The sequence below is a fragment of the Buteo buteo genome, chromosome 7, assembly GCF_964188355.1.
Source record: "Buteo buteo chromosome 7, bButBut1.hap1.1, whole genome shotgun sequence".
Taxonomy (NCBI): domain Eukaryota; kingdom Metazoa; phylum Chordata; class Aves; order Accipitriformes; family Accipitridae; genus Buteo; species Buteo buteo.
This window is the reverse complement of record NC_134177.1, coordinates 30,645,867-30,672,218: the sequence shown is the minus strand read 5'-3', so window position 1 is coordinate 30,672,218 and position 26,352 is coordinate 30,645,867. Positions and strand designations below refer to the sequence as shown.

The following is a 26,352-nucleotide window of genomic DNA, read 5'->3' as shown; positions in this document are numbered from 1 at the left end:
AGTTCAAAATTTGTAGGTGTTCATTAGCATTATAAAAGTGTCTAGTATTTTGGTTTACCTGCTGTATAGCTGATACTTATCCTGGAGATGTGTTGTGCTGACTGCAGGTTAATTATGTGTTGTTAATAAATCAATGAGCTGACTTGATCTGAATTTCATTTAAACCACAAGAGTCACACAATTTTTCCCAGCCACACATGTAAAGCAACACACCTAGCCTCATGTAGTCAGCCATAATCCAAAAAATACCCAACAGCTGTAATATAAAGTATCTCTCAGAAAGCAATAAATGTGCCCCGGACTTGAGCATAATGCCCAGGGCAGTTTCCAAAAAAGGGCAATCCTCTTAGGAGAGAGCTGTATTTTTGGAAGAGCCATCTGAACACTAGATAAAGATTAACTTCATTCCAAAAAGATTCTGTTCCCAATTGTATACCCCTTGTTGTCATGTATCTCTACCCTAGAACCCATGCACAAAATTATTAAGCAATTTTGAACTCAAAGAACTCACTTTGAAAGAAATCTTACCAGAACCACCCATCCCACCTGCAAACTCCCTGCAATAAAATCTACACCTAATGGATGCAGAGCATACCTGATTAAGAAATGTAAAACTTGCCAATATATGCCCACTACTACCAAACTAAATACTTCCTCCCACAGAAACATTAACACCCTTGAATGCTGTACTTAAAATTCCAAAATGTTAATATACTTTATCCTGTGCATTGAATGCCTACATGGTAACTAACTAGGTGAAACAGAGCAGCTACTATTTGCCAGCATTAACTCACACAATTGACCCAGCTGGCAGCAGGTGAACATTTCTTACAAATCAATCCCTCCATCTCTGATCTCTCACAGCGTGGAGGCTCAAGGGAAATCTAAAAAATCATCTTCTACACACGAGCCTGGGAACAAAAATTCATAAATCTAAGAGATACAGAAAAACAAGGACTCAAGATTAGTTTTATGACATATTATAAATTCCCTTCTCTCCTTTAGTCTTTTCATCTTTCATCTTCCTTCTCTTCCCCGCTATCCAGCTCCTACTTCCCTCCCAGTAACAGTCTTACCACCTCACCTTCTCCTGCTCCCACCCCCCTATAGGTACCAATGAGTTTTTCCTTTTGTTTTAGAGACAGTTTACCTGATCTGTATCTAAATAGAAATGAAGCAATTGTTCTCAACTTGTATTTTGCTTTGTAGTCTTCTGCTTTTATTTCAAACCTGAAAGGCTTGTGTGTCCAAAAGCCTCTCTAATTTTTACAGCTATATCCATTGGTCTACTAAAGATACCATTTCAGCCTACAAATCATCACCTCCCTCTGTCCTTAGATCATTACAGCCACAGCAAAGTAATACTAGAAAGCTGGATGGACCTACATAATAAAACACTGTGTCAGAAATGTTCCTGTAAAAGCCTGAATACTTAAAAAATGCTCACTAAATGCTCTGTTTTTCATTTTGAGATGCTTGTGTTAATCCCTTTGTCTTCCCATACATCATACTTTAGAAGTCATCCCCTTTAATGTCCGCTAACTTATAAGCCCGCATTATGGCTTATAAAAAACAACCATGGGCAAAATGATCTCCTAACGGATTAAATGACAGATATAGTGCAGATCAGATTTATTTTCACAGTGAACAAACTACAATGGAAAGTTTGATAGAAAAAAACCACAAAGACCAAAATGCTACAACCACACTAGGTTTGCGAATTTCTTTTTATCCTGTTTCTGTTGTGAGCATAGCTGAGGTTGCTGGCCAGGTATGAAGAGCTGAAGGGCATTAATGCAGTGCTCCACTTGAACTAAGCATGCAGCAGACTCATTAGTTTTGTAGGGGGTGGGGTGAAACCCCAAACAGTAAGTTAGTAACTCTCTAGGCTAGAGTAATTATGAATTTCAATGGGGATTCCAGAAGCAGAATTGACTTGTACTTCAAATGGTTATTTTCGATGGAGCTTTCATAGTTCCTTCCATTCCTATGAACTACATTATGACTAATATGAATCAGAGTATTAGAAACACATGAAAGATCAAGGCTATTCTGCATTCATCTCATAAATCAATGTCTCATACATATGTATCCTATTTCAAAAATTAGGCAAAGCCATACTAAGCTTGTCCACAAGAAAAACCCAGTCACTGAAATAAATGAAGGTCTTTTTCTCTTTCAGTTTAACTGGACCATCGCAATAATATTGCAAACAACAGTCCACATTAATACTTTGACACCAAAATGCAAGGCTTCTGACCAGGTCCTATGCAGACAGATGCTGTATGTGTTAGTCACTACCTGTAGTTTATGGTAAGTATGTTTCTTTTGCTATAATTTAGACACAAGAAAACATGAAACTTTTTTCCAGCAATGCTGACAGCTATCACTCTGCACCATCTATGTTAGACTGCAGCAATTTACTGTATTTAATTCAAAAAAATGGAGTAATGCAGTGAAGGGAGATGAGAATCTTACCGAACACTCTGTGTCTTGGCATTTGCACCCAGAGCAAGGCAAGACTGGGCATTGCTGCTCAACGGGCCCAGCAAGTAGGAGAACAGATTTGTTGGGCATCTTCAGGAGTGGGTAAGACACTAGCAAGACCCAATAGTCAAGAGCACATGGGGAAAAATTTAATAAAGGTGTTGAAGACAGTGTCCAGGCTTGGATAGTCAACCAGGTGCTCTAATTGCACTTGCTTTAAGTGCTTGATTCCTCATACCCAAGTCACTCACTACACAGGTAACCAGCAGTCCAGTTTTCCTTACCAGGGAAGCATTAGAATGAGATTTGGTGCTTTGGTTTTGTGGGTTTAAGGGCTGAAGCAATGTATGGCCTCCTGGATTTACTGTTAGTTACTTAGCTCCTTCTGTCAAAGTGAAATTTCCCCCTAAAGATAATAATGCTGCTAGCTAGGAGGACTCAGATGCTTTATTGTGATGAGATTCTGAGTTCATTTAAAACAAATGGGATGTATTCAGTTTTCTCAGTTATAAGGAGTCAAGATGTAATAATTATATACTACCAGCATGCTAAAGAGAAAGAAGCTAAAGCAGCTGAGAGGGGAACATGGGAACAAAAGCCAGAATAAAGAATACCAATTATTCTTTTTTTCTAGTAGCTATTTTAAAATGTCAATATATGTCAGTATCAAAACAACTCAAAGGATTTACACTGTATTTTTATCATTTTTATGTGCATAAAATGCTTATTTTAGCAGTACTTTAGTATAGCATCTTTTTCTTTTTGATGCTGATGGGGAAGTACACTTACTACTTCAGTTTTCATACCATTTTAATTTGATGTACTACTCTTGAAAAAGCCCTAAAAACAAAAGATGTTGACCTCTGATTGAGAGAAATGCTAAAGAAAGGTCCTGGAAAAGCCAAGTATAACAAACAAGCTACATGTAACATTGTCCTTACTTCATTACACTTGCGTGCACTTTATATTAGTAATTGTCACTGCTAGTAACCTTATTTTTATATTTAGCCACATAAAAGATGCAAAGTAAGCAAGGTAAATACACATAAATACTAAGCTATCTGTGGTGTACTGATCAACAGCATTGCTTACACCTATTAGGTAAGCATTGTCATCATTACTTATCCATTCATGCAAACTGCTGTACTCGCAATAAAGTGCATTAAGTATCTTCAGCAATAAAAATCTAAAAACCATGTAGTATAAACTCCTGATAAAGACAAGCTTCCGCTGTTTGTACAGCTTGTTTAGACATATGCCTGATGTTAAATAGACCCTGAAATATCAAATAAATCAAAACACCAAATTTTATATCTGTTTCACGATGACATAAAATGACGGTACAGTGGGTGGAGTTACAGAGAATCAGGTCTACTGTCTTTTTAGGCAAGTTGTGTTTCCTCAGTAAAAGCTGTATGATCAAATGCCTACTTACTTTGGAAGGGGAGCCTTCAGTGATTTTCACCAGCTGCCACAGAATAGAGTAGTGGGAACACTGCAGTGCCTGAACAACTATCTGTAACAGAGGGAACACAAAGAATCCCAGCACATTGGAAATATCAAGCATATCAGTAAAGTGTGTGTAAAATTTAGAATGCATTTTGGGGAGAAGAAATAGGAGCAGTTCTTAGGTAGCACTTTCCAGTTCCAAGGTTATTATGTTTTTCTTTAGTCAGTTTGGTGCAATAAAAAACCAGCCTACTACAGGTGAAAAAAATACTATGTAAATGCTGGGAAACAGAACAGAACACTGTGCATTAGAGTACAGCAAGAGGTGATGTCACAGCGTGACAGAAGTACAACCCAACATCTACATATCCCAGTTCAAAAGCATCTGTTTAAATACCTCTAAATCTGACCTCACTAGTAAAACAGTCTGGAAATTTGTTCCATTGTCAAATGAACGTGTAGTCCAATTTCTAAAAAAAAAAAGGGAGAAAATACAAATTTTCTCACGGAGAAGACTAGACTCATTTTTATGGTGCCCACAAAAGCATCCACGGTGTCTTTTTAAAATTTCAAACGTATTTTAGGTGCTAAAAATGTCAAAATCTTTTCGGCTTGAAGATGCTTCCAACCGTTTGTGGTTCTGTGCAGAATAAATCCAGTTTGTAACAGCTCTGATCACAAAATACTTTTTTGGAAAGATATCACTAAAGACACTACTATTCCTTTTCAGCGAACTCCTTCTAGTGGACTGGGGGAAGAAATACTGAGGAGAGTTCAGATTTCAGAATGTTTTTCCTAAGATCTTACAGAAGTATTTGGGGAGCCATATCACTGTCAAACTCAGAAACTGAAGATGGCTGGTAGTTGCATGGACAGTTTTTATCTGCTGGCCCCTTCCTTCCAGGTAGCACAATTCCAGTGTTAAGTAGCAACTGCAGAGAGAGGAGAAGGTCCCACAGCTTAAAGCCATGACTTTCACATGGCATGTGGCATGCGTCCTCCATATGCTCCTTTTTTAGAAAATACTTCTACAGAACTTAATGAGAAATTTTTTTCCTAAATGAAGTTGAGTTAGAATTAACAACTGGCTTCTAAATTGAAATCAAATTATACCTTAAAATTTGCTGAAATGCTGGAGTAGGCAGTCTGCAGTTTAAACTGGAATCCTGGGAGAATCTGAAATGGTCCCTGTGCTCACCCATGAGAAACTAAAACCAAACTAGGAGGAAACAAAGTCCAAGACATGTCCACTAAAAGAATTCTACTGGAAAGGCTGGCCAGCATCCCTGCTAAATGTTGTTCTTGTTTTCTGGTTTTCATAAGCTTCCATCTTACCTTCAATGCATAATAATCGTTTGTGATAATTCTAATTACAGCCAAGGTTTACAAATGTTGGGTTTCAGTGTAAACATAATGACTTATGCATTGCTTTTCACAGCCAGGAACATTAGTTACTCCTTACTTTACAGATGAGGAAGGTGAGGCAAAGAGCAAAAAAATCACAGAATCCAAGCTTTTCTACCTCCTAGACAGTGCCTCACTACAATGTAAATGTCATTCAAAACTCTATGTTTTTCCTAAATAACTGAAGTCTAGTGCATTAAGCTTTTGAATTTCTCTACAGCTACACTTTTAAAACTTTGAATCCCCAAATGATGCAGTGCAGGTGTTGCTAACTGTACCTGTTCTGGCATAGCTCCATGTTCAATTCCAGTTCTTAGTAATCTGTAGCAGTTACTGAACAGATCCCATTTTGTGAGATCATGCGCACTAGAATGAGAGGTAATAAAGAGAGATTAGTTGTGTTCCTCAAAACTCCACATCATAGTGAGAATATATAGTCTGACCTGACAGCTCAGTGAGCTTTAGTATTTTTGCAAAGCTGAGACAATACAGCCTGCTGACAAAGCAGCTGCACAATGTTTTACTACATGGGATTTTTTTAGGGAGGAGATAAACTCTCTGCATACCATAAACCTTTAAAGGTTACTTAAGTGCAGCTACAAGCTCCTTCTCAGTGTTCCCTCTGAACTGTCTTTCCTCTTTGGTTCTAAACATTGATAGAACTCCAGAAGGCACTTCTCTGGCATTGCAGCAGAAACCATTGGCCAAACTCTAGCAATATACAGTGAATGAAAAATGGCTTTAAGCAAAATGAAGTTACATTTTTTTCTGCCATATCATTTAGAGAAAAATAATATACATTATCACTAGGCATTAAATTATCCCAAAATATCTAAATTAAGACAGCATGATATACATGTACATGAGACCGAGATGGTGGTTGCCATTCCCCGTGCATTGTTTTACATTTCAGTTGTACCAACCTGATTCTCCAATGAGAGGAATACAAATGAGATTAGCAACATATATTCTACAGCTTTACAGACCTCAATAGCTTATGATATAGCTTTTTAAATACAGAACTGAGAAATACAGAAGAAATTACAAAACACCAGGTTGCCTGAAAGACAAAAAATCTCTCTCTCAAAAAAAAACAGGTTTAACACATTTTTGTGCAGTGGAATTAAACTGAGATAATTTGAAACAGTTTATAATATGTTTATAAAAGAGCAAGCCACCTCAGAATAATCAGAAACTTGCGTGATTAAAATACTCACCTGGAAGAAGGGATACTCAGACTGAACTGGCAAATCTAAATAAGATACAGCAGTCTCTTGCATCTTGCTCCCTTTCATCCCAGCACCTTGATCACCAAGATATGCTCACTTTTCCCACCCCTTAGTGTCTGCCCTGCTTTGGAGCTGCCTGACTTTTTAAAAATAATTAACTACCCTGCTTAGCCAGAAAGAATAATTCTCTGGTTCTGAAACAGACAGAAGTTGAACTCCAGACTGGGAATGCCTAGATCCTATTGAAACCCCTAGTTTGAAATGTTTCCCAGTCTGGAGCATGTAAGCCCTGGAAAACCTCACTGATAAAAAGTTCCACAGAAAACATAAAAATTAATGCCATTGTGCTGACAGCAAATGAAGTATGCACTCTAGGGTTGTGTCATTAAGCCAAGGTGCATCTTGACTTCTAATTCAAATCCATGAATAGAACAATAGGAAAACCTTAAAAAAAATAAAAGGAAACAAAAATGTAAAGATACTCCCTCCGCCTTAGATTCTGGATGATCTTCGAAGTAAGAAAATAAAATGTTTCATAGATAAATTATAGGCTGTCAGAGAACTGCCTTTGACTAGTGAAATTAAGCACATAGATGCTGCTTCAGCAAATCACAGGGTTGCTAGCAAGGCAGAGTTGTACCTCCTTAATTACAGTGCTGTAATTAAAGCAGTAAAAATCTCCTTGGTATGCAGAGGCAGATATCAGCATAGATTATCCTACAGAGAATACAAAGGAAAAACTATCTAATTTATTTCTGCCTTTTCATTTCAGAGCCTTCCATGTCAGGCAGCCATCACAGGGGGCATGCCCCATTGCCCTGACAACTGGGGACACCTTAGTTCTTTTCTCTGAGCCTGGCCTTACAGCTGATCTCAGGAAGAGCTTTTCAGCTTCCAAAGCTGAAAAATTCTAACTATATACAAGTTGCATAGGGCTTTTCAACATAAACCTCCTTAAAGAAGAGCCTCCACATTAAATTTAGGTGTATTCTGGTATATCTTAATTTCTTTTGAAGTACTTGGCAATCAAAATGATAGTTATAAAGGTACCTTAGACACAATACAATTCTCCACAGAGGTTCAGATTGACATAGAGACTCCTAGAATGAAAATTCACATCCGCAGAATTTTCCCTTAGTCCCTTCCATTTCAGAGGGTCTTCATGGATTACAGAAAACAAGGCCCAACATTTCTACAAAGGTTTCTTTTCATCCCTATAGATAGCACTGTCTGCTGGGGCACGCTTCTGCCAGGAATTAGTCAGATGGACTAAAGGTACCAGTTCCACAGCGTTTCTGAAAGTGTGGCAAGAAGCAGCTTAGAAAACTTTCTTTTTGAAGAAGTGATCTCTCCACCCACAAAACTGTCTCTCTTTAAAGAGACACGAAGTGAGAGAAGCTGTACCTTGGGCTTTGAACAGCTGTGATAGATACAGTCTAACTTCTCTACTGAGGTTTCATTTGTCATCATTTCTACTTCTTCTGGATATAACAAACTTCTGAGTAACTCAGTCTGAAGGATGTACTGGTCAACTACTGGAAAAAAGGTTAAGCAAAGGGTTTCTATACCAGGAAGAGAAGATCTGCTGGTCTGACCATGAATTTACCTATCTGGGAAGTGTCCTGACTGATCATGCTTAGACTGCTAAAAAAATGATATCTGGAGAGTTACTATAGCCACTGCAGGCTTATGAAGTCAGTATGGAGGCAGGAAGGAATCAAATTCTATAGCATATTTGAGGACTTCTGGACAGTGACACTAACAATCCTGATTTCTAAATGTGAAACAGTGTTCTATATACAAGACAGCATCAAAGGGCACATCCAGAGTAACGGAGGTGATGCTTGAGAGTCATGTGTTTTGCACTGAATTAAGTAATTAAATAAGAAATGCTGATATTTTGCAGCATACAGCTACAGCACTGATGTGTTATGTGTGAACGCTCAGTTGAATTGGGCTGGAATCAGTATAGAAAAACTGTCTTCATGTACTTAAGGACAGAAAAAAATACTATAAATACCAGTGAGACCCTGGCAAAAAAAGAAGCCCATGTATATAGTGCAGGTGTTCTATTTAGAAGACTTCAAGAAAATTTATTATTATATTCTGAAAACATGGAAGGGAACAGCATAATAATGAATTTGATTTGTATTGGAATACTGATATCTTTGTCTGACGAAAAGACATTAATTAAAAAGTGTGCTGTGAGGCCTTTGTTGCCATGACCCTCTCAGAAAAAGGATTAGCTCAGGCTTGGGAAATCTCAGCATAGAAGTTTCTTGGTCTGGAAGGCTTTTCTGATAATCCCCTACCATGTTTTTTTTCCACCTCGCTGGGCTTCTTTTTCCTAAAATATGAAGCAGCAGCAACTACCAAGGAAACAGAAGCACAGGTAAGTTTCTCTCACTGGAACAAGAGAGGGACTTGTTTCTTTTCAAAGCTCCACAATGATTTTATCGGTGCACATTTAGAAGATCTGAAAGGTATCAGTTGTTAGCCTGCAATTTAAACTTCTTCCATTGATTTAATTTCTTTTGGCTCCCAGTTGATGACAGACAATGACAGTATCAGACAACAGCCACCGTTCTTTAAGATGAGAATGCTCAATGCGAGTTTTGAATTGAAGATCCTAATCTCATAGCTAGAAGTTTGGCAAAAATTCTGTCTTGAATGGTATGATTGTTTCTTTTCACAAAGAAATCACATCAGACATAACATTCAGCAGAGTAATGAAAAGACATCTTTACTTCTTTATATGCAAGCAGTTATTAATTAGAAATTATCACTGCACTATAATCATAAATAACAAATCAGCTGAGAAATGGTAAACAGCTGCTCTTCAGCTCTTTAGCTTTGATTCTTTTCTCTTTCCTATTTTTCAAAGGTGAAGGTAGATGTCCCCGTCCCCAATTTGTGTGTTATTCTGCAAGGCTTTCTTTATAGTCTGAATTAACTCTCTAGAGATTTGGAACCCTAAAGGAAAAAATATATATGTGAGATGCTCAGAAAAGCCTTAAGACCTGTGCTTCTTTCTTGGATGTGAACTATAGCTTTCACCAGTCCTCTCAGGAAAGGCAGAAGTGGCTCCAGTGTGTTACCAGGGAGACTGAAAACCTAATTTGCACATGTGTCAGTCTGCTGCACTACAAAAATTAGTAACGATTTAATGATCGCTGTGGGACTCTTGTTCAATGGAAACAAAGAGTAGATATTTCAGAACTATGTCATACAATGATCCAATGAAGAATTCAGGATAAGTAAAGACTAAGCACAGAAAGAAAAGAGAAATGAAATCACTAAAACCAATTTGTATAAATGAGGTGGCAGAAGCAAGGTCCTCTCATATCTTGTGACAAGGAAGAAATGATTTGTGGCTCTCAGCCATCTGCATATGAAGCTTTCTTACATGCTGACCAGGGGCAATTACTTCGTACAGTTGATAGGAGGGGAAGATTAGGTCTTTGTGCTATGCTCCAAAATTCAGAGTTCAAGTGAAATTTTCCAGGTTGCTCTACAGTTACGAGGGTGCCCATAGGTGTAACTGAGAGCAGCAGGACCCTGAAAAGCTGCTGCCTGGTTCCACTGAGCTGGTTCATACTTAGTGAAGGAGTTTCTGTGCAATCCACACAGTTAGACTTTGCCAACAATTCAACTCAAAAATATTCCTGGCATATTCAAAGCCACGTTGGATGGGACTTTGAGCAACCTGGTCTAGTGGAAGGTGTCCCTGCCCATGGCAGAGGGGTTGGAACTAGATGATCTTTAAGGTCCCTTCCAACCCAAACCATTCTATGATTATCTGATTTCTGCAGGAAGAGAATGCAAAGTCCAGACTCTCACCATAAACTTTATTATTATTATTACTACTACTTATTTCTGTAATTTTGAGGAGAAATACCTCAAAAGCCTTGAGAAACAGAGAAACAACTTCCTCCAGGGCTCCCCTAAGCTGAGGCTCAAAGCACAGATTTGGCCTGCATCCACTGGTGCCAGAGATAAGAAGTGTTCCTTGTGCATTGACTGTCTGTCATGCAGGGGAGTATGACTTTTAGTAAGGCACTCATAGGTGTAAAAGCATTTAGTGCAAGGGATGGTATGCCACTTGCAAATCACACCTGTAAAAGTAATGGCATTAACTAAGCAAGGACCCAGATTAGTGCAAACAGTTATACTGACAAATACCACTAATCATTCATCAATCTCTATTTCATATTTCAGGCCATATATTTTCTCATTTCTTAACACTAGACATCAACGGATACTTGCTGAAATGATAAAAATCAACATAGTAAATTTTTGAGGGGGAAAAAAATCACCTACTTGTGAAAAGAGGTTAACCTCTTTAATGTGGAGAGCACATTGTATATGTCATCATCATCAGCTTCTTCTCCCTGAAAATGAAAGGAAATCCATTAAGAGAGTTCAGCAATCCAGCAAAGTACATTACTGCATTGGGAGGAGCAGATTTCTTTGAGGGTTTATGTTGACATCAAAACTGACCCCAAATTTTCCTATTACTATTATTACAGAATCTAGAGAAAAGTAGTAGTAGTAATAATAAAAATAACTACTGCATAGCACTAGGAAATAAGCAAGATCATCTGACAATATTCAGCAGTATCACTGTGTTAATACTCAAACCACTATCCTCTAGCAGTAGAAATCATTCCCAAGAATAAAATCTGACTTCTACCTTATTTTACAAAAAGGACTGAACCATCAGCTTTAACCATCAGCCGATGAACACGCTGCAAGAATAAAGCCAAATGCTTGCCTTGCTCCACGCCAGAAACCTGCAGATGTCAACATCTAGTTTTTTTTAAAATGATCAGTGGGGAAATTTCTTTCTTTTCATACCCTTCATTGCTGTTCACTGTGTTACACACAGTAATGCATGACAATCACATTATGTGCACAGACTGACATACATTCAGAACTGGATGGAAGGCTTTGTTGTTGTTTTTTGTGTTTTTTTTTTTTAAAACGTAGGTTTTGCAAATCTGGGGAAACAACAGTCCAAGAATAAATATTGCACAATTAAATCAAAACTTTTCTTTTTTTTTTTTTTTTTTCTTTCTGGCATTTTAAAATATCATTATCCTAATACTTATGCAAACTAAACAGCAAATTCTCTTAGTGAAACAAGTGGAATTAAGGTACTTCCAAAACTTAATTTTTCAGCAACTTTCTGAAACAGGAAACCCACTTACAACAACTCTTCTCCATTTCATTTTGATAATTTTTTTTGCATCTAAAAGACTAACAATTAAGACATTTTCCTGTCTTCAGATGCTATTGTCAACCAATGTTTCTCTCATTATCAAACTAGTGGGAAGCCATAAAGCAGTGGGATACTTGCTTGGGTACAAGTATGCACATTTTTGAATTTAAAATGATTAAACAGACTTATTAAAATTAATTATTCTACCAAGTATCACCCAGCAAAGAATATCACAAAGGCCAAAATTTTAAACCCTTGCTACCTCTGTTCTCTTTCTTGCTTTCTCCTACTTTTGTCTTGGTTTTGTCTCCACATCTTTCTCTATGTCACGTCTGACCTCCGCAGTCCCTTTTCCTTAGGGATCTAAACCTCTTAATTCTTCATTTCTCATATGACTTTCAGAGACAGCTTTTCTCTGAAATCCTGAGTCCCCATCCCTCTCTCATGCAAGCAAATATACATAAAGATCATAAGCCCTTGCTTGCATTTCTCTACTCCTTCCCAAGCTGGGTAAAGGAAGGGGATACATCAGAAGTATTCTGGTATCACTGGCCCACGTTCCTTCATGAGCCCAGTCTTTGTTCTCTGCCCAGTAGTCTCACTGCATCCTTCAGGGCTTTTCACACTGTAGTACTGTATAAAGAGAAGCCGCCTGCAAAGAGAAGTGAAGGGAAATGGAGTGGGAATAAGCAGTTACTGACTTCCTAATTCAACAGCAGTCAGTAATAAAGGAAAATTACAGGAAAAAAAGTTTTTCTCCCTTAGTTCATTTCTCCTGAGAAGACTGGTGGGAAGTCATTTATGAATCCCAGCATCTCATTGCTCTCACCTGATTCCCCTTGCGTAAAAGGTGAGGCCAGAGGGATCTTTCAAGCAGTGTCAGAAAGGGAGAGGTCAGGACTGCAGACCCGTATGCTGTACCTAAAATATGGAGCGTGTTTTCTGAACAATCTCAACATTCATGTATCCCTAGTCTAAAACAGCTGGACCTAAATGCTTTGCTGGCATAACTGATCTGAAATGTGGGCTGGGGCTGGAAGAGAGGTAGATTTCCAATCCCCTTTCATCTTTACTGCTTGGAGTGTTGGAAGACGGTTCTTTGAGGCCCAGAGACTACACTGCCTGGGGAAGAGGACTCCCTAAGAAGGGCTTCTGAAAATACACAGCTAGGGACTGTGAGGTAGCAAAGGGAAGGACAGCACTGGATCTCCTCAGATCAGATAATCCAAGAACAAGAGGACTGATGCTATAGTAAACCCAACTCTACACTAACTGGACTGCTGGCTTCCAGAAGGGTATGTGGATGACAGAAAAGGAACTGACAGAACTAGATGACTGGTTCTTGTCTCAACTCCTCTTCAAAATTGCTGTGTGGAGGAGAATGGGTGAGTCAGAGAAAGAGCAGCTGCTGTACAGCAGGAGGAATCTAAGTATTCCTGTATTTGCTAACTGAATTTGGGATTATGGTTCAAAAATTGTCTGTGGGTGTCTCAGTAAATACTAATAAAATGGTGAGTGGATCTCTTTTTGGGTGAAACTATCCAGGGAACGGAATACCACCTCAGAACCCTTGAATGGATCCATGGATGAATAATGTCTATACAGGTGAACAGTGTGGAAACTTCAAGGGGGGTCTTCCAAAAAAGCTGCATGTCCTTAGACAGACCTAATTTCTGTTACACTGGCTGTTACACAACTGTCTCCAGAGAAAACAAACATGGCATTTACTTTGGAGAAGTTTGAAGATAAAACTAAGAGAAAAAGCTGAAAGAAGACATTTTCATAATGTCTTATGACAAGACAGTATAACAGAAATAGCAAGTCAGTGTCAAAGAACTGGGATTCCACTTGCTTCTTGGTCTGATTCTTGAAAAAACCCATAGGCACTTTCTTCCATCTCAAGGCGAGACAGTGTGAATGAGATGCTTTTTGCTGATCTGAGCTTGGCTGTGGAGACATAAGCTGAAGATTCTCCAAGAGCCAGGTTATGAGAAACAACATAGGAGATTTGTCCCTGCATATAGAACCAGACTGAACCTTGGTGTTGGATATGTGGATAGTGAAAAACGTGAGGACCTCACCAGAGTTCCTAAACCTCTGTCAGTGGGTACCAATGGAAAGAGCGAAAGCCAGTTGATCAGTTGCTGGGCATCTGGTGTAGAGAACTCGGCTCATTCTGAAGCTGGATCTTTGTGCTGGGAGTCAAACTTTAGCCCTTTTTGCTACCCAAGTCAGCAACACATTCCCCAAAGTTTTTGTCTTAAGAGTTTTTGGTCCTGTTGGCCAGAAGTGAGGAACTTCAAAAATTCATGGCTCTTAAAACAGACGCCGAAGACATGTCATGTGGCATTAGCTGAAAGGATTCCCTTGCCATACACAGATGGGCAGAGATGTAGCACAAATTCTGGAATGTCTTTTCAGGTTCTGCTCAGAAGTTTCTGAGAAAGTACATATAAAATGGCAGACAGGTAGACAGCCAAGTAAATGTATTCTATCAAAGAATGTACAGTGGTGCACTAACTCCTCTGGGTTGTGGAGTGCCTGCTTCCTGCATGCACTGCCTTTTTTACTCACGTACATTCCTACAGCAACAGAAAAATTTTTATTTACTCTGCAATGTGACAAGGCATATACACAGTATGCCTGTATGTGGCATATCACTTAATGATAAAAAAACCCTGATTTTCTTTAATAGGCAATTCTAAAATAGAAACTGTAGCTTAGCTTTCTACAAATGTACATATAAAATTAAATGTATCTGCCACAGTGAAGTGCAAGACTAGAAGTGAAGAAAAAGATCTATGCAGCCCTTAAATTATGTTTAAAAAGCATGAGAATTACAACAAATTAAGTAGTGCTACACAAAGTTAAACTGATGTAAAGCAAGAAAAAATGAGTAAGGTTTCTATTCTTATTTAATGTAGTGTCTTATGCATGTTGAAGGATAAATTCTTAGAAGTAAATCCCAGGTACCTCCAGGTTTTAGACCTGGATCTTCATTTCCTTCTTTCCAGAGCTCTTTCAATATGCCATTATAAATGTTTTACTAAATCCTCTCTACCATTCAAGACATAATCCAATCTTGATTCTGCTGCCTGTATATCCATTTGGGACTATTGGAATCACCAGAAGCATTAATGTGTAAATGCACTTTTCTCTGCATTTTTCATCAGCTTTCACCCATTCATCCTTTTAATTTCTTATGTGGGCTGTTTAAATACTAGACTAAATATTCAGAAGTAGGATTGTCCCATGGTTTTTGTCTTACAGCATCAAAGCTTTGCAGGCTTAATGGCTAGTCCAAGGGATTTTCTACATGGAGAAATAGCTCCAAATAATTATGAAATAGTTGCTGCTGCACTACGTCTTCAGATTGATAATTTCATGATTTGGTAAGAATGTTTTTCTGCAGTTTATCATAGCATATTTTAGGTAGTCTAACTAAATTCGTTTTAAGAATACAAACCTCCTGCAGCAGATCCTCTACAGAATGGTTGAATCGATCCACAAATTCATCAATAAGTTGGCTGTGGGCTATGTCAACTCTGTTCTGGATTGTATATTCTTCACTACAGAGTATGCTGTAGGTTTTGCTGCAGGCTTCGAGAACATCTGATTCCACATGCTTTTCCACAACAAACTTAATCTGTTTCAGTAAGGCATCCAGATGCTGTAGATCAGAAAAGAAGTTCAGCTTTCACCTTACCTGAACAATGAAACTCAAAGAAAAAGTCATTCAAAGAATACACCAAATGAAGGTTAGATCATTAACATGCCGAATGAAGGCACAGTACTGTGTGACTAGAATAGTAATCAGATACTTGAAAGCAACCAGACTTCTTGCCCAATGTACTATACCTTTTCCATTCTGCCCGTGCTATAGATTTCCAGATCAAAATACTGTGGGATTTGCAGGAGATTTGCAACCTTCTCAGCATCAGCAGAATACTAGAACATCATTGAAACAAAACAAAAAAATAGTGAAGTAAAAATAAACACCTACACTACAGAATGAAAAAGTTTAAAGACAGTTGTAAATACCAGTGAGATTGATTTTCTTGAAAATTGTACCTTTGATAGCAACATAGGAAGTGCAATAATGAAATGCTCAGTTAATTTATTTCTGTCATCTATCTGAGTTTTTCTTTCTTTTGCTGTCAAGACCTGCAAGTGATCAAAAATAACTACAGTAAATACAATTTCTGCATATAGCATTCATTAATCTTTCTAAAGTTTGTATTACAAACAAAAATCCATGCAAGTGTATTTTTAATAAATCAAAAGAGGAGGGAATAAAAAACTCAAACACATTTGGACTGAAGAGTGATTAAATGGGAGGACCATGTGTCCTAAGAAGCCGTGATTGAAAAGGAAAATATCATATCATCCAGCATGATATTGTCTCAACACATCAACATTTTTTTTAGGATTGAAATTCAAATATAACCCAAGTCAGTGGAAGTTTTGCTATTGCTTCCAAGTGAATTGAGCTCTGGCTTTCACACATTAAACAAAGTGTTAATGTAAGACCTCAGGGCGAACTGAAATATAATTAAGAAAACCAAAACCAAACCACACTGTAACAGTGATTTTCATTAGCAGATTCATGGCCTCATCTCTAAACTGGAATGTAATTCTCAGTGAGAACATACATCCAAGTTCACAGAACTCATTTACAAATTTCAGTGAAGATATACTGAAGCTACTAATGCTGTCATAGCAAAACCACCTTGAAACAGTGAATAGAGAGACAATAATCAAAACAGCATGCTTCATAAAAGCTTAGATCTGGCTTCTTGGCTTCAGAAAAGGAAAGAATACTTTTGAAAACAAATAATGATAATAAAATACTCAAGTTAGCTAATGATTTATGTATAGCAAAGCTGCCAGACTGCACAATAAGGGTTACAAGCTAAAGTCAGAGAAGAAACTATTTCACAAGAAGGTAAGTGCATAATTAGAAATCTGCTCCCATTTCAACTCAGAGAATATGCTAGCGAGATCATGAGAACATGACAAACCTCTACTGACAAGTCAGAGATCCCTGCAGTTACCATCCCACAACTCATGATCTAACTGAAAAGAAGCAAAAGCTAAATGTCATACCTACATCTCTCTGTAAGTGAGGAGGAACAGCTGGAAACAAAACACATGCTTGGATGACAGGTAGCCTATTGTGTCAGCAGGAATCCAAAACAACCATGAAGCAAAGGGGAACAGATGTGTAACCAAGGTAAGAAACCACTTCCATAGTACATGACAGACAGCTGGATACATACAGCAGCAACCGCAATTCCTGTACCAACTAGCAGTGCAGCACCACCTGCACCAGCAAAAGCTGCTAGCTCATTGGAAGGCAACACAAATGCAGCTACCAAGTCAGGCTCCCACCCCCTAACAACCCAGTCATATTCTGGTGGCCAAAAATTGCTATTCTGTGGTGCTATGAATTAATCTGGGTCCCTAGGATGATCTCGAGGCTCTTTTGATCATCCTTCAGAAGGTAAAATTTAATTTACTTAAGTATTTTCTTTACCTTTGAAGAAATACAGACACTGAAAAATCTAAGACTAAGCAATTTGCTGAACTTAAGTGAACAGAACTATAGATCTCTTGAGATAGAAAAAATACCTGAAAGCTAATATGGTGCTCCAAACAGAAAACACAAACATGAAAATTTTTGTTAAATTTAAAGGTTGCTTTGTCTGCTAGAACAGTTTGCAGCTAAAGACAAAACACGGTTAAGTTCTGCTTACAATACAGTTTTGGTAACGCAGGATAATACATGCTTGTGTAAATTTGAGTAAGTGCTTTCACAGATTCACACCTGATATGTTTTACTAAACTAGGAATTTCTTAGAATGTACTTTATAAATTAAGGTACACAAAGCATGTATAAATTGATGGTTTCTCAGAGCTTTTCCTGGGATGCTGTTTCTGGACATGAGGCTAATCTACTTCTGGCACATAAAAATTAAGAAGCTAAGTAACTGCATTTAGTTTAGCAATAGAGAATGCTAAATCTATTTCCAGATTTCACCTTCATTAAGTCTGTGCCTTTCTTTAATAAACTAGCTGTGATTATTCAGAGCAGAACCTAACAGAAGTACCAAATGTTCACATGGGTTTATTTCATTTTAGCCTAACCTAAATAAAAGGGGGACTACCAAAAATCAGGGAAATACATTTGGAAAGCTGAGATCCTGTATTTATGGAGAATACAGTTGAAAGCCTCTTGCTCACCCTGACCCTGTGACTTATACTGAAATGCTTAAAAATGCATGCCCAGCCTTAGAAATGGACTTCCACTGATCCCCAAACAGTCACAATAAAATAAATGAAAGAGGCAGCTAGATTGCAATATGGCCAGAATGTCAAATTCTTGAATTTTTAGGGCACTCAGTGGAAGAGGCCAGAGAGGATGGATACATAAAACCACAGATGTATTCAGGTTGGTCCTGGTCCCACCTCTCCTGCTCAAAGTAGAGCCAGCTCAGGGGTCAGACCAGGGTGCTCAGGGCTTTGTCCAGTCAAGTCTTGAAAACTGCCAAGGATGAAAACAGCACAAACTCTCAGCTTCTGTTCCAGTGCTTAACTACTCTCATGATGAAGATACTGTCGGCTTCTTCTAGAAATTTTACATCCATATTAGCAGCACATTCCTTTTTATGGAAGACAGAGGTAATCTTGTTCTGCTCCTGAGCTCTACACTTCCAATTCTTATCTAGATTTAACATTAAGGGCTGTAGATGTGAGTACATTACACGTATAAGCCAGGGGTATAATAAAAGAACATCTAAAAAATAATTTTAAAAGATTTTCATGCTGTAAATTTACATTACTTAACTTGGCAATGCAAAGCCCAAAATCAATCAAACAAAAACCCAAACATGTCCAGAAATAGAATTTCTACTATTTTTCTTCAAAAATGTTCACATGAAACAGGAAACACCAATTATAAAATCTAACTTAAAAGTGTCAAAATGTGGCATTGTAGACAAATATTTTATGTTACCATAGTAACACACAGAGGTTTGAGCTACCTACTGCAGTACCACTTACTCTCTTGCCAGTGCCTCTGCCTACTGGAGGATGTGCTTCAGCAGCTTGTCTGATTGTACACACCATCAACTCAATAAGAGCACTCTCCTGCCGGTCAGACATTGCTATAGAGGGAAAAAACCAAGTAACATCAGTTCTGATGTGTGAGCAAGACATCTCAAAGAAGACAAATCTGTGAACGCAGTTGTAAAACACAGGGAATAGAGAACAACAGAGATGATGTCATTTTGTCCCATTTATAAAACCAAGGCTTTCTTGCTTGCTCTTTGAATTACCATTCACATCATCTCAAAATGGATATGGCAGAACTGAAAGAAGACTGGAGAAATGTAGTCTGGAAAAAGGTTGAATGAAGGGGAATATAACGAAGATTTACAAAATAAAGAGCATCATGGAGGATGGAGAGCGACTGACTGTTCACTGCACTTCCTCATAAAATAGTCTCACAGTCATGAAGTGTTATTTCTGTTCTTTGGGAAGTACTTCTTGTCACATCTAGAGGATCAAACCCCACTAGGCTACGCAGAAACAAAGAACCAAAGTGGCTAATTTCCTAAGGAAATTACCACATAAATACAATTGTAGCAGGTGGATACCAAAAGGTCAGATTTTGAAACACTGAGATGATGAGCACATCATGCTAGGAGCAGTAAGAGTACATTGGTTTTTCAACCACCTAAACTCTGCAGAGGTCCCTGAAGCAGGAGAATCCTCAGGGATTATAAGGATCTTGAATGATGCTCATTACCATTAGGCACTCTTTGCCACCAACCTCCCTGTCTACCTTGTGCACACAGATCTATTATTAGTGAAAGGAGATTTGAAACTAATGGCGAAAGAATTGCCTTTTTTTTTTACCCTCTTGAGAATTCATTAAGTTTTAACATTGTCTGGAAAAGCCCCATATTTAATTAACACCAGCTGAAGTGCTTGTTTATTCAAAATTGTATTAGCTATTTAATTTATTGAAATGTTCATGTATACACTAGTTATTTAAACATTCAGACAAGAAGAAGTCCTAGCCTTTAATATTATGGAACCACAGTACAGCAGACTTCACAAGATGAAAGACAGAGTATAAAAATGCTGCTTTTGAAGCAAAATGCATTAAAAATGGATTAAACTAAAATCTTCTTCAAATATGCTTTCTAAACAAACCACAACATAAATAACTCTATCACCCACAGCGAAACATCTTTCTAAGGAATAATTAACAATATTGTGCAATATCCATAAAGCATAGAGGTTAAACAAATACCTTCTTCTCCTTGGACTGGTTCCTCCAAGAGCAATTCTGTCATACATTCCCAGTCTTTTAACAGCTCTTGAGAGCTCTCCCATAAACTGTCCACCAAATAGGCTGCATGTTCATGCAACTAGAAAATCCAAAGCAATCATCAGTACAGTGTTCTGGTACAAGCAGCAGTTCTTCAACTTTCAAAATCATTTGGCCACAGAAGAGTGTCCTGGGCATGTACTCTTATGTTAGTTGGAAAGAAAATTCAGTTTGAAACTAACTCTGGAAGGTCTTCTTCCAACTGAATGCTGCAACTGCACAACAATGGGGCTATGTTTTAATAGAAAATGGAATAAAACCACACTGAGCTTCTCTTCCATCAAGCAGCTTGTTTGTGAAAAATCTTTCTCAGAGTTTTGATGTAGAAGCCATAAACTTACCTTTCCTCACTTTCTTACTGCATTATAAAAAGGAGAGACAGTGAGACATGATACTAAGAGAGAGTTGTAATATATTTGTTTTGAACAGGCATTTAATTTTCATACGTGCTGCTACATGCTCAGAAAACAATAGCAGAAATCCTACTGATTTCAGGGGGTATAGAATTAACACTAACTTTAAGTGCAGAAAAAGTTTTTACGCAAATCAACACAAGTGTTGTAAAGTGAGAAAAATAATCCATAGGTTTTTACTATTATATAAACTGATCTTTCACCACTGTCAAAAAGTAACAAGCACAATATGCAGTTCTGATTTGCTTGCCAGACATGGGATTGATTCCTCAACTGGTAAACATCTAAGAGTGTAGGGAAGAAGATGTCAGTACATTTACCTCCTCTTCTGTTTTGAACAGCCTTAGGCAAAACATCATGTGTCACAGAGCTTACTGATGCTTGTCACAGGTTTACCTGTGCCCTCTTCTGAATGCACCCTCTCAGATTGCAGCGCTTACATCTTCTAGTCCTATGCAGATGGAAACTCCCAATTCTCTAACTCTTCATTAAAACTGGAGTCATAAAATTCTACTTTGTTTCTAACAACTTTCTCAAAAACAGTAATATCAAAAACTGGCCCTGAGAGAAAAGAGACCTCGGGGAGCAGCACATGGCTTGCATGGGAAGGCACTTTGCTGATTATGGCTTTGGGAGCAAAGCTGAGTTCTTTTTCTCCTCAGAAGGATAGACAAGCTTAATGCTATGTAACTCCCACCCAATCACACACACTCAGATTTAAGGTATTTTCACTGGAAAGTACAGTGATCTATTACAATCCAAGTTTTTAAGAAGCTGGAACTAAAAATACATTCAGATAGCAGACTGAAGGCTCACACAAGTAGTGACATTTCATCCAGGCTTAACTTCTAAGTTTGTAAGGTGTTTCTAAAAAATGTTAACCTTAACATTGTACCTAAATGTCACCCTTCCTTCTCACCATCTCTGACTGTGTTTCTTTTCATTCTCACAGTCAAGTCTCTTGTTCAAGGCTTCATAACAATTAAAATACCCGATTGCAATACCTTTCCTTTTGATTTTTATACAAAATATATTACCCTCCCCTCTGTCGAGAAACATTTCTGTCATTCCTTTCTTTCAGTCTTCGTTTGCCACTTATTTATTACCAAATCAAATGTATAATTTTTAAACCTTTCCCCCTCTATTTTCAGAACATCCTGTACCTGACAGTTTATCAAGTTTTCCTCCATTCCACTACCATTCCCCACCTGAATTACTATGTCTACCACAAAACTTCCCATGTATGCTATCTCTATATACGTAAACTATGGGCACAATCCCATACTCAATGTGTTCATCAAACACTTAATGTCATCGTATATATGCTTGCAGTCTCCATCCTCTGACGTTTTCAACTGCATAAAGCCCTGAGCAACCTCATCTAATCTCATAGTTGTCCCTGCTTTGAGCAAATGATTTTACTCCATAAAGAGTAACTCCAGAGGTATACTCCTTACATGGTTATCTTAAAAAAAGGACCAGTTACATTTCTATGTAGCAATGAATCCTGGCAGCCACCATACTACCAGCAATGCAGTACTGAGTACAGTGGGGACATGCAAGAGCAGAAGAAACCATGAAGAAGATTTTGAGTTGAATTTGCTTGATGGACAAGGAGATGGGGAGCAGGGTAAAGGGCATACAGTATTTCTGAAATTATGAAGAAAAAAAAAAAAAGAAAAGAAAGACAACTTGTTACTTTATGTTGATAAATCACTGCTTAAGTTCCAGGTTTTATTAAACATGTAAAGGTTAAAAATTATTTTTTTACCTCACTTTCAAGAAAGAAAAGAACCAACATTCTAATAAGGTTTCCATTTGGACTATTTCGCCCCCTCCTCTTTGCTAGAGCCTCTTCAGCTTGGGGATCATGTCTGCTGAACAGTCTAAAAATAAGCAAAAGGAACTATCATGTTTATCAAAACAAATATAATTTCTGCAATAATATGATGAGCATTCATTCTTGATATAGTAGATTTGTTCATAAAACACAGTGAAAGTATCCCAAGTTATTTCTTTCAAGGGAAAGAGGGCATGACCTCTGCCTGTCTGAAGACATGAATTTATCTTCAATATCTTCATGTTCACAGGGATGGAAGAATTTCACACAGGAAGAAAGCTCTTGAAAACCTATTTATATTGAAAGATTTTTCACAGTTTTATATATTTGCATAATTTGTATAGTTTTGCATTTTTAACTTATCAAGTCTTACAATGGTGGTAGCACTTACTCCAGTAGTGCCTTAAGAACTAAGCTTGTATCTTCACTGTAGTCATGCTGACTGGGGTATGGTATAAACAAACTTGACATCCCATTAAACAACCAACCTCAAGTATCAGTAGCAGCATAAATGATAAAGCAAGCTACCGGGCAATTATTTGTTTGTTTGTTTGCTGGTTTTTTTTCAGGTATATTATACGTTCTCCATTGACTTCCCTGATGCATGGCTAATTCCAAAATACTCTCAATGCTCAAATTTGCTAGCTTAAAGAGATCTCAGATGTGTCTACATTACAGTTACAGCAATGATTGTTTTACTTCGAGAATTTTGAAAACTGTTCCTTGCTTTTACCGTGAAACCACAGTCACAAGCCAATTAGAAATATGAAACACAGTACTCTGATTTCACTACTATAATTCATTGAAAAGAGAAGGATGAGTTATACACAAACACATTTTAGTTAGACATCACCTTTCCCCCCCGCCTGACTTAACAGATAAGAAATAAGCGTCTCTGCGGGTGCTGAAATATCTTAAAACACCCACCTCAGGATTGAGTCAGTGATCCTCTTTATTATTTGCTCTCCTTTGCTAACTACAGAGAGAAAGTCTAATGACTAGCTTACACATAGAAAGTGATATTTAAATGTATAAAACTAGGTGAGATAAATTTCACCTCAAATGCCTCAGGCAGATTGTAAGTTATTTAAAATGGAGCACTAGCTCTTATGTGTTAGCAGATACCAAGAGAAAATGAGTGTTAGGAATGGGACAATCTTCTCTCAATGCTGTTTACCTTGAGAGACATTTATAGAACACAGCACAGTATCTCGCTGTAAAGAAAAGTTAGGATAAAGTTTTGTCTTTACACTAAGTACACCAAGGCGCAGATATGTCTTCAAATTAATTTACCTTCAAGGCATTTGTCAAAATTATTTTGTCACATGTTAATTAACAAAGGAATTTCAGTATATATTTTTACAAAGAACCTAACCATTTCCTAAAACATCATGTAGGAAACTAAATGTAACTGAATTTTGTAAATTAACTCCTTGAAACAGGTAATGCCTGATCACAGAGATGAACTCCAGAAATCCACCAATGAAAGCTTACAGTTACAGTGTGGACTTTTAAATCACTAATAAACCACAGAAAATTAGAACACTGGCAAAGGAAAACTGATGTTTTTACGTGATTTTCTTCTGTTGTGTATCTTGGCATGAAAAATTATATAACCTGCACTCTGATATATTAAAGAACTCTAATGTCACAACCCATGAGGGGAAAAAAGAAAATTACTGCTAAAAGACTTTTAACTGCAAACACTAAAATGAAAAGGTTTACTATTATGTGGCAATGTCATGGTCGTAGTTACTGATGCGGTATGATTCACATCCATGGAAAAACTAGCTCATTTCCTTTAGCATAGTGGGTACATGAAAGATGTAACCATGGTGTAATGTATTTTTAGGGGAAGTCAGTGAGTTTAGAAACAAATTTCTTAATTGTTACTACACAAAAACCTCTCAAGTTCACAATTTTGAAATAAACTGTTTTAAAACTTTGTAAAATTGATGACTGCCTATCAGGTAGACCAACAGGGATGTACAGGCCTTATATATATTATTGCAACAGTAATTCGGCAAAAGCTTTAGGATTTAAACCAACTTTAGAGGTTTATGCAGCCTTTGTATATTTAGCCCTTGAGGAGTTAGGAAGAGTTGTCTGAATTCTAGAGCAAGAAAAATGTAAATTCAGTTTCTTGAAGTCTTTAGGTCTTGAATTTAAACAAGATAATAAGTCTCTGTTTAAATTAAATACCTGATTTGCTAAATTGGGATATTTCACTCTACTGCTTCTTTGCCTTTTGATCTTACCTCTACTAGGAACCATTCACAAATCTGGTCTTATACCAGGGCAACTGATAACTTACTTTTTGTGAAGAAATTCTCCAGCTGCTACTGCAACAGGCCGGTGCGCTGAATACACCAAGTGATACACATTCTCACAGTCTTCATTTGACAGAGCTTCTTCGCTTCCACTGAAAGAGTCAGAAAGTAACACCTGAACTAAAACAAATGTTTAATTTCAATCCCTTCACCTCCCGTAACTTACTTTTGACAGCTACAAGATTGATTTCCTTCATACAAAATCCTAAATGGTTGAACACTGACTTCAAGGACCTTTGGTTCAATTTCCAAATACAGAGATATTTAAAGGGCCTGTAAGACTGGAAGTTTGTCTGATTTCTTTCTCCCAGTTGTATCTATCTATCTATATATATAAAAAAAATATTATGAAAAAAATGTCATCACTGCTTACAAATCTTGCCCTGTTCAATTACTTAGACCATCACGCTAACTACAATGCATATATTGCAAGATGCCAAACACTGATTATTAAACATTATTAAACTAAAAACCTAGAATGTTACATGAGGAAAATTTAATTGTTTGGTTAAACTTATTGACTTCTATTGCAATGTCTGTTTGCTTTCAAAGCTTTTAATTTTTAAAGTATTCAGATCTGGGACTGGGAAAACCTGTTTCAGCCTCCTGTCCTACTCCATTCTCAGAAGTTAAGTCTTTTCACGTGACAGTCCATGTGCTCTTGTGCACTGTGGGCAGGAGGTGTCTCTCTGCTGGCCTGGAAAGTAGGAAGGCATATTCCCAATTCTAGCTGCTGAAAGGGCCAGGCCAGGTGGATGAAACTGCTTCAGCAGTGGGAGAAGGCACAGAAATACTCTGGACACAGGCAGTAGAAAACTAAACCCGATTATGCCACAAAGTGGGGACACAGAACTAGCACTGTGCATCCACCAGTCAAATCAACACATAATCCCTTTAGGATTGAATTATTGTGTGCATTTAGAATTACAATAATGCTGATACAATAAATTGTCAATCACTTTTACCGTAGTTACTGTGCTGACTAGATACAGACTTCATTTTCAACACCAAGGAACAGAATCTGATCATAGCCTGCTGTGCTGGATAAAAGATGATGAAAAGTTTAGTTTCTATAATTATTTATTGACAAGAACAAGCCACCTTTTACCCTTGTCTTGGGTAAACAACATAGTTGGGGCTTCTGCAGTTTCCGAGCTCAAGGTAGATTTTATGTGCAAGTTTTCTGAAACTCAGAAAAACTTCAATTTTTCAGCAATGTTCTTGAAAACTGCTATGAGCCATGGAACAATGATATTCCATCAATGCTATCAAAATATCACCACTGTCGCATACAGGGATATTATTTCGCTCTCTGTTCAGTCAGCGTTCATCAGAAACATTTATGTATCAGGACTCTATACATCATTTGGGTTCATACTACAAATAATTTTTAATTGGTCATTCCCCATCACGATTGTTCATGACACCTTTTTGGAGTTCCTACCTGACAGAATATTGCTCTGTGCTGTTCAACATGACCCATATTCTTCTGGTGGTAAATGCATTAGCTATGTTTTCACCATGCAACCAAAGAGAAAACAGGACAGGAAAAAAAAGGTGCACTGGACAATTCCTGACCTA

At 37.6% G+C, this 26,352-nt stretch overlaps 1 protein-coding gene across 14 annotated transcripts in view; it reads right to left on the bottom strand.

Moving 5' to 3' along the window:
• The window catches only part of STAG1 (STAG1 cohesin complex component), a 202,801-nt gene that overhangs the window by 32,897 nt on the left and 143,552 nt on the right, over positions 1-26,352 (bottom strand). For all 14 annotated transcript variants that reach the window (XM_075032127.1, XM_075032133.1, XM_075032132.1 and 11 more), the window contains 10 exons: positions 24,756-24,863; positions 22,373-22,487; positions 20,111-20,228; positions 18,853-18,956; positions 15,862-15,954; positions 15,649-15,738; positions 15,257-15,460; positions 10,890-10,960; positions 5,619-5,706; positions 3,923-4,003 (listed from right to left, as the gene is read on the bottom strand). In XM_075032127.1, the coding sequence (XP_074888228.1) occupies positions 3,923-4,003; positions 5,619-5,706; positions 10,890-10,960; positions 15,257-15,460; positions 15,649-15,738; positions 15,862-15,954; positions 18,853-18,956; positions 20,111-20,228; positions 22,373-22,487; positions 24,756-24,863 (1,072 nt within the window). The remainder of the gene's footprint in view (positions 1-3,922; positions 4,004-5,618; positions 5,707-10,889; positions 10,961-15,256; positions 15,461-15,648; positions 15,739-15,861; positions 15,955-18,852; positions 18,957-20,110; positions 20,229-22,372; positions 22,488-24,755; positions 24,864-26,352) is intronic.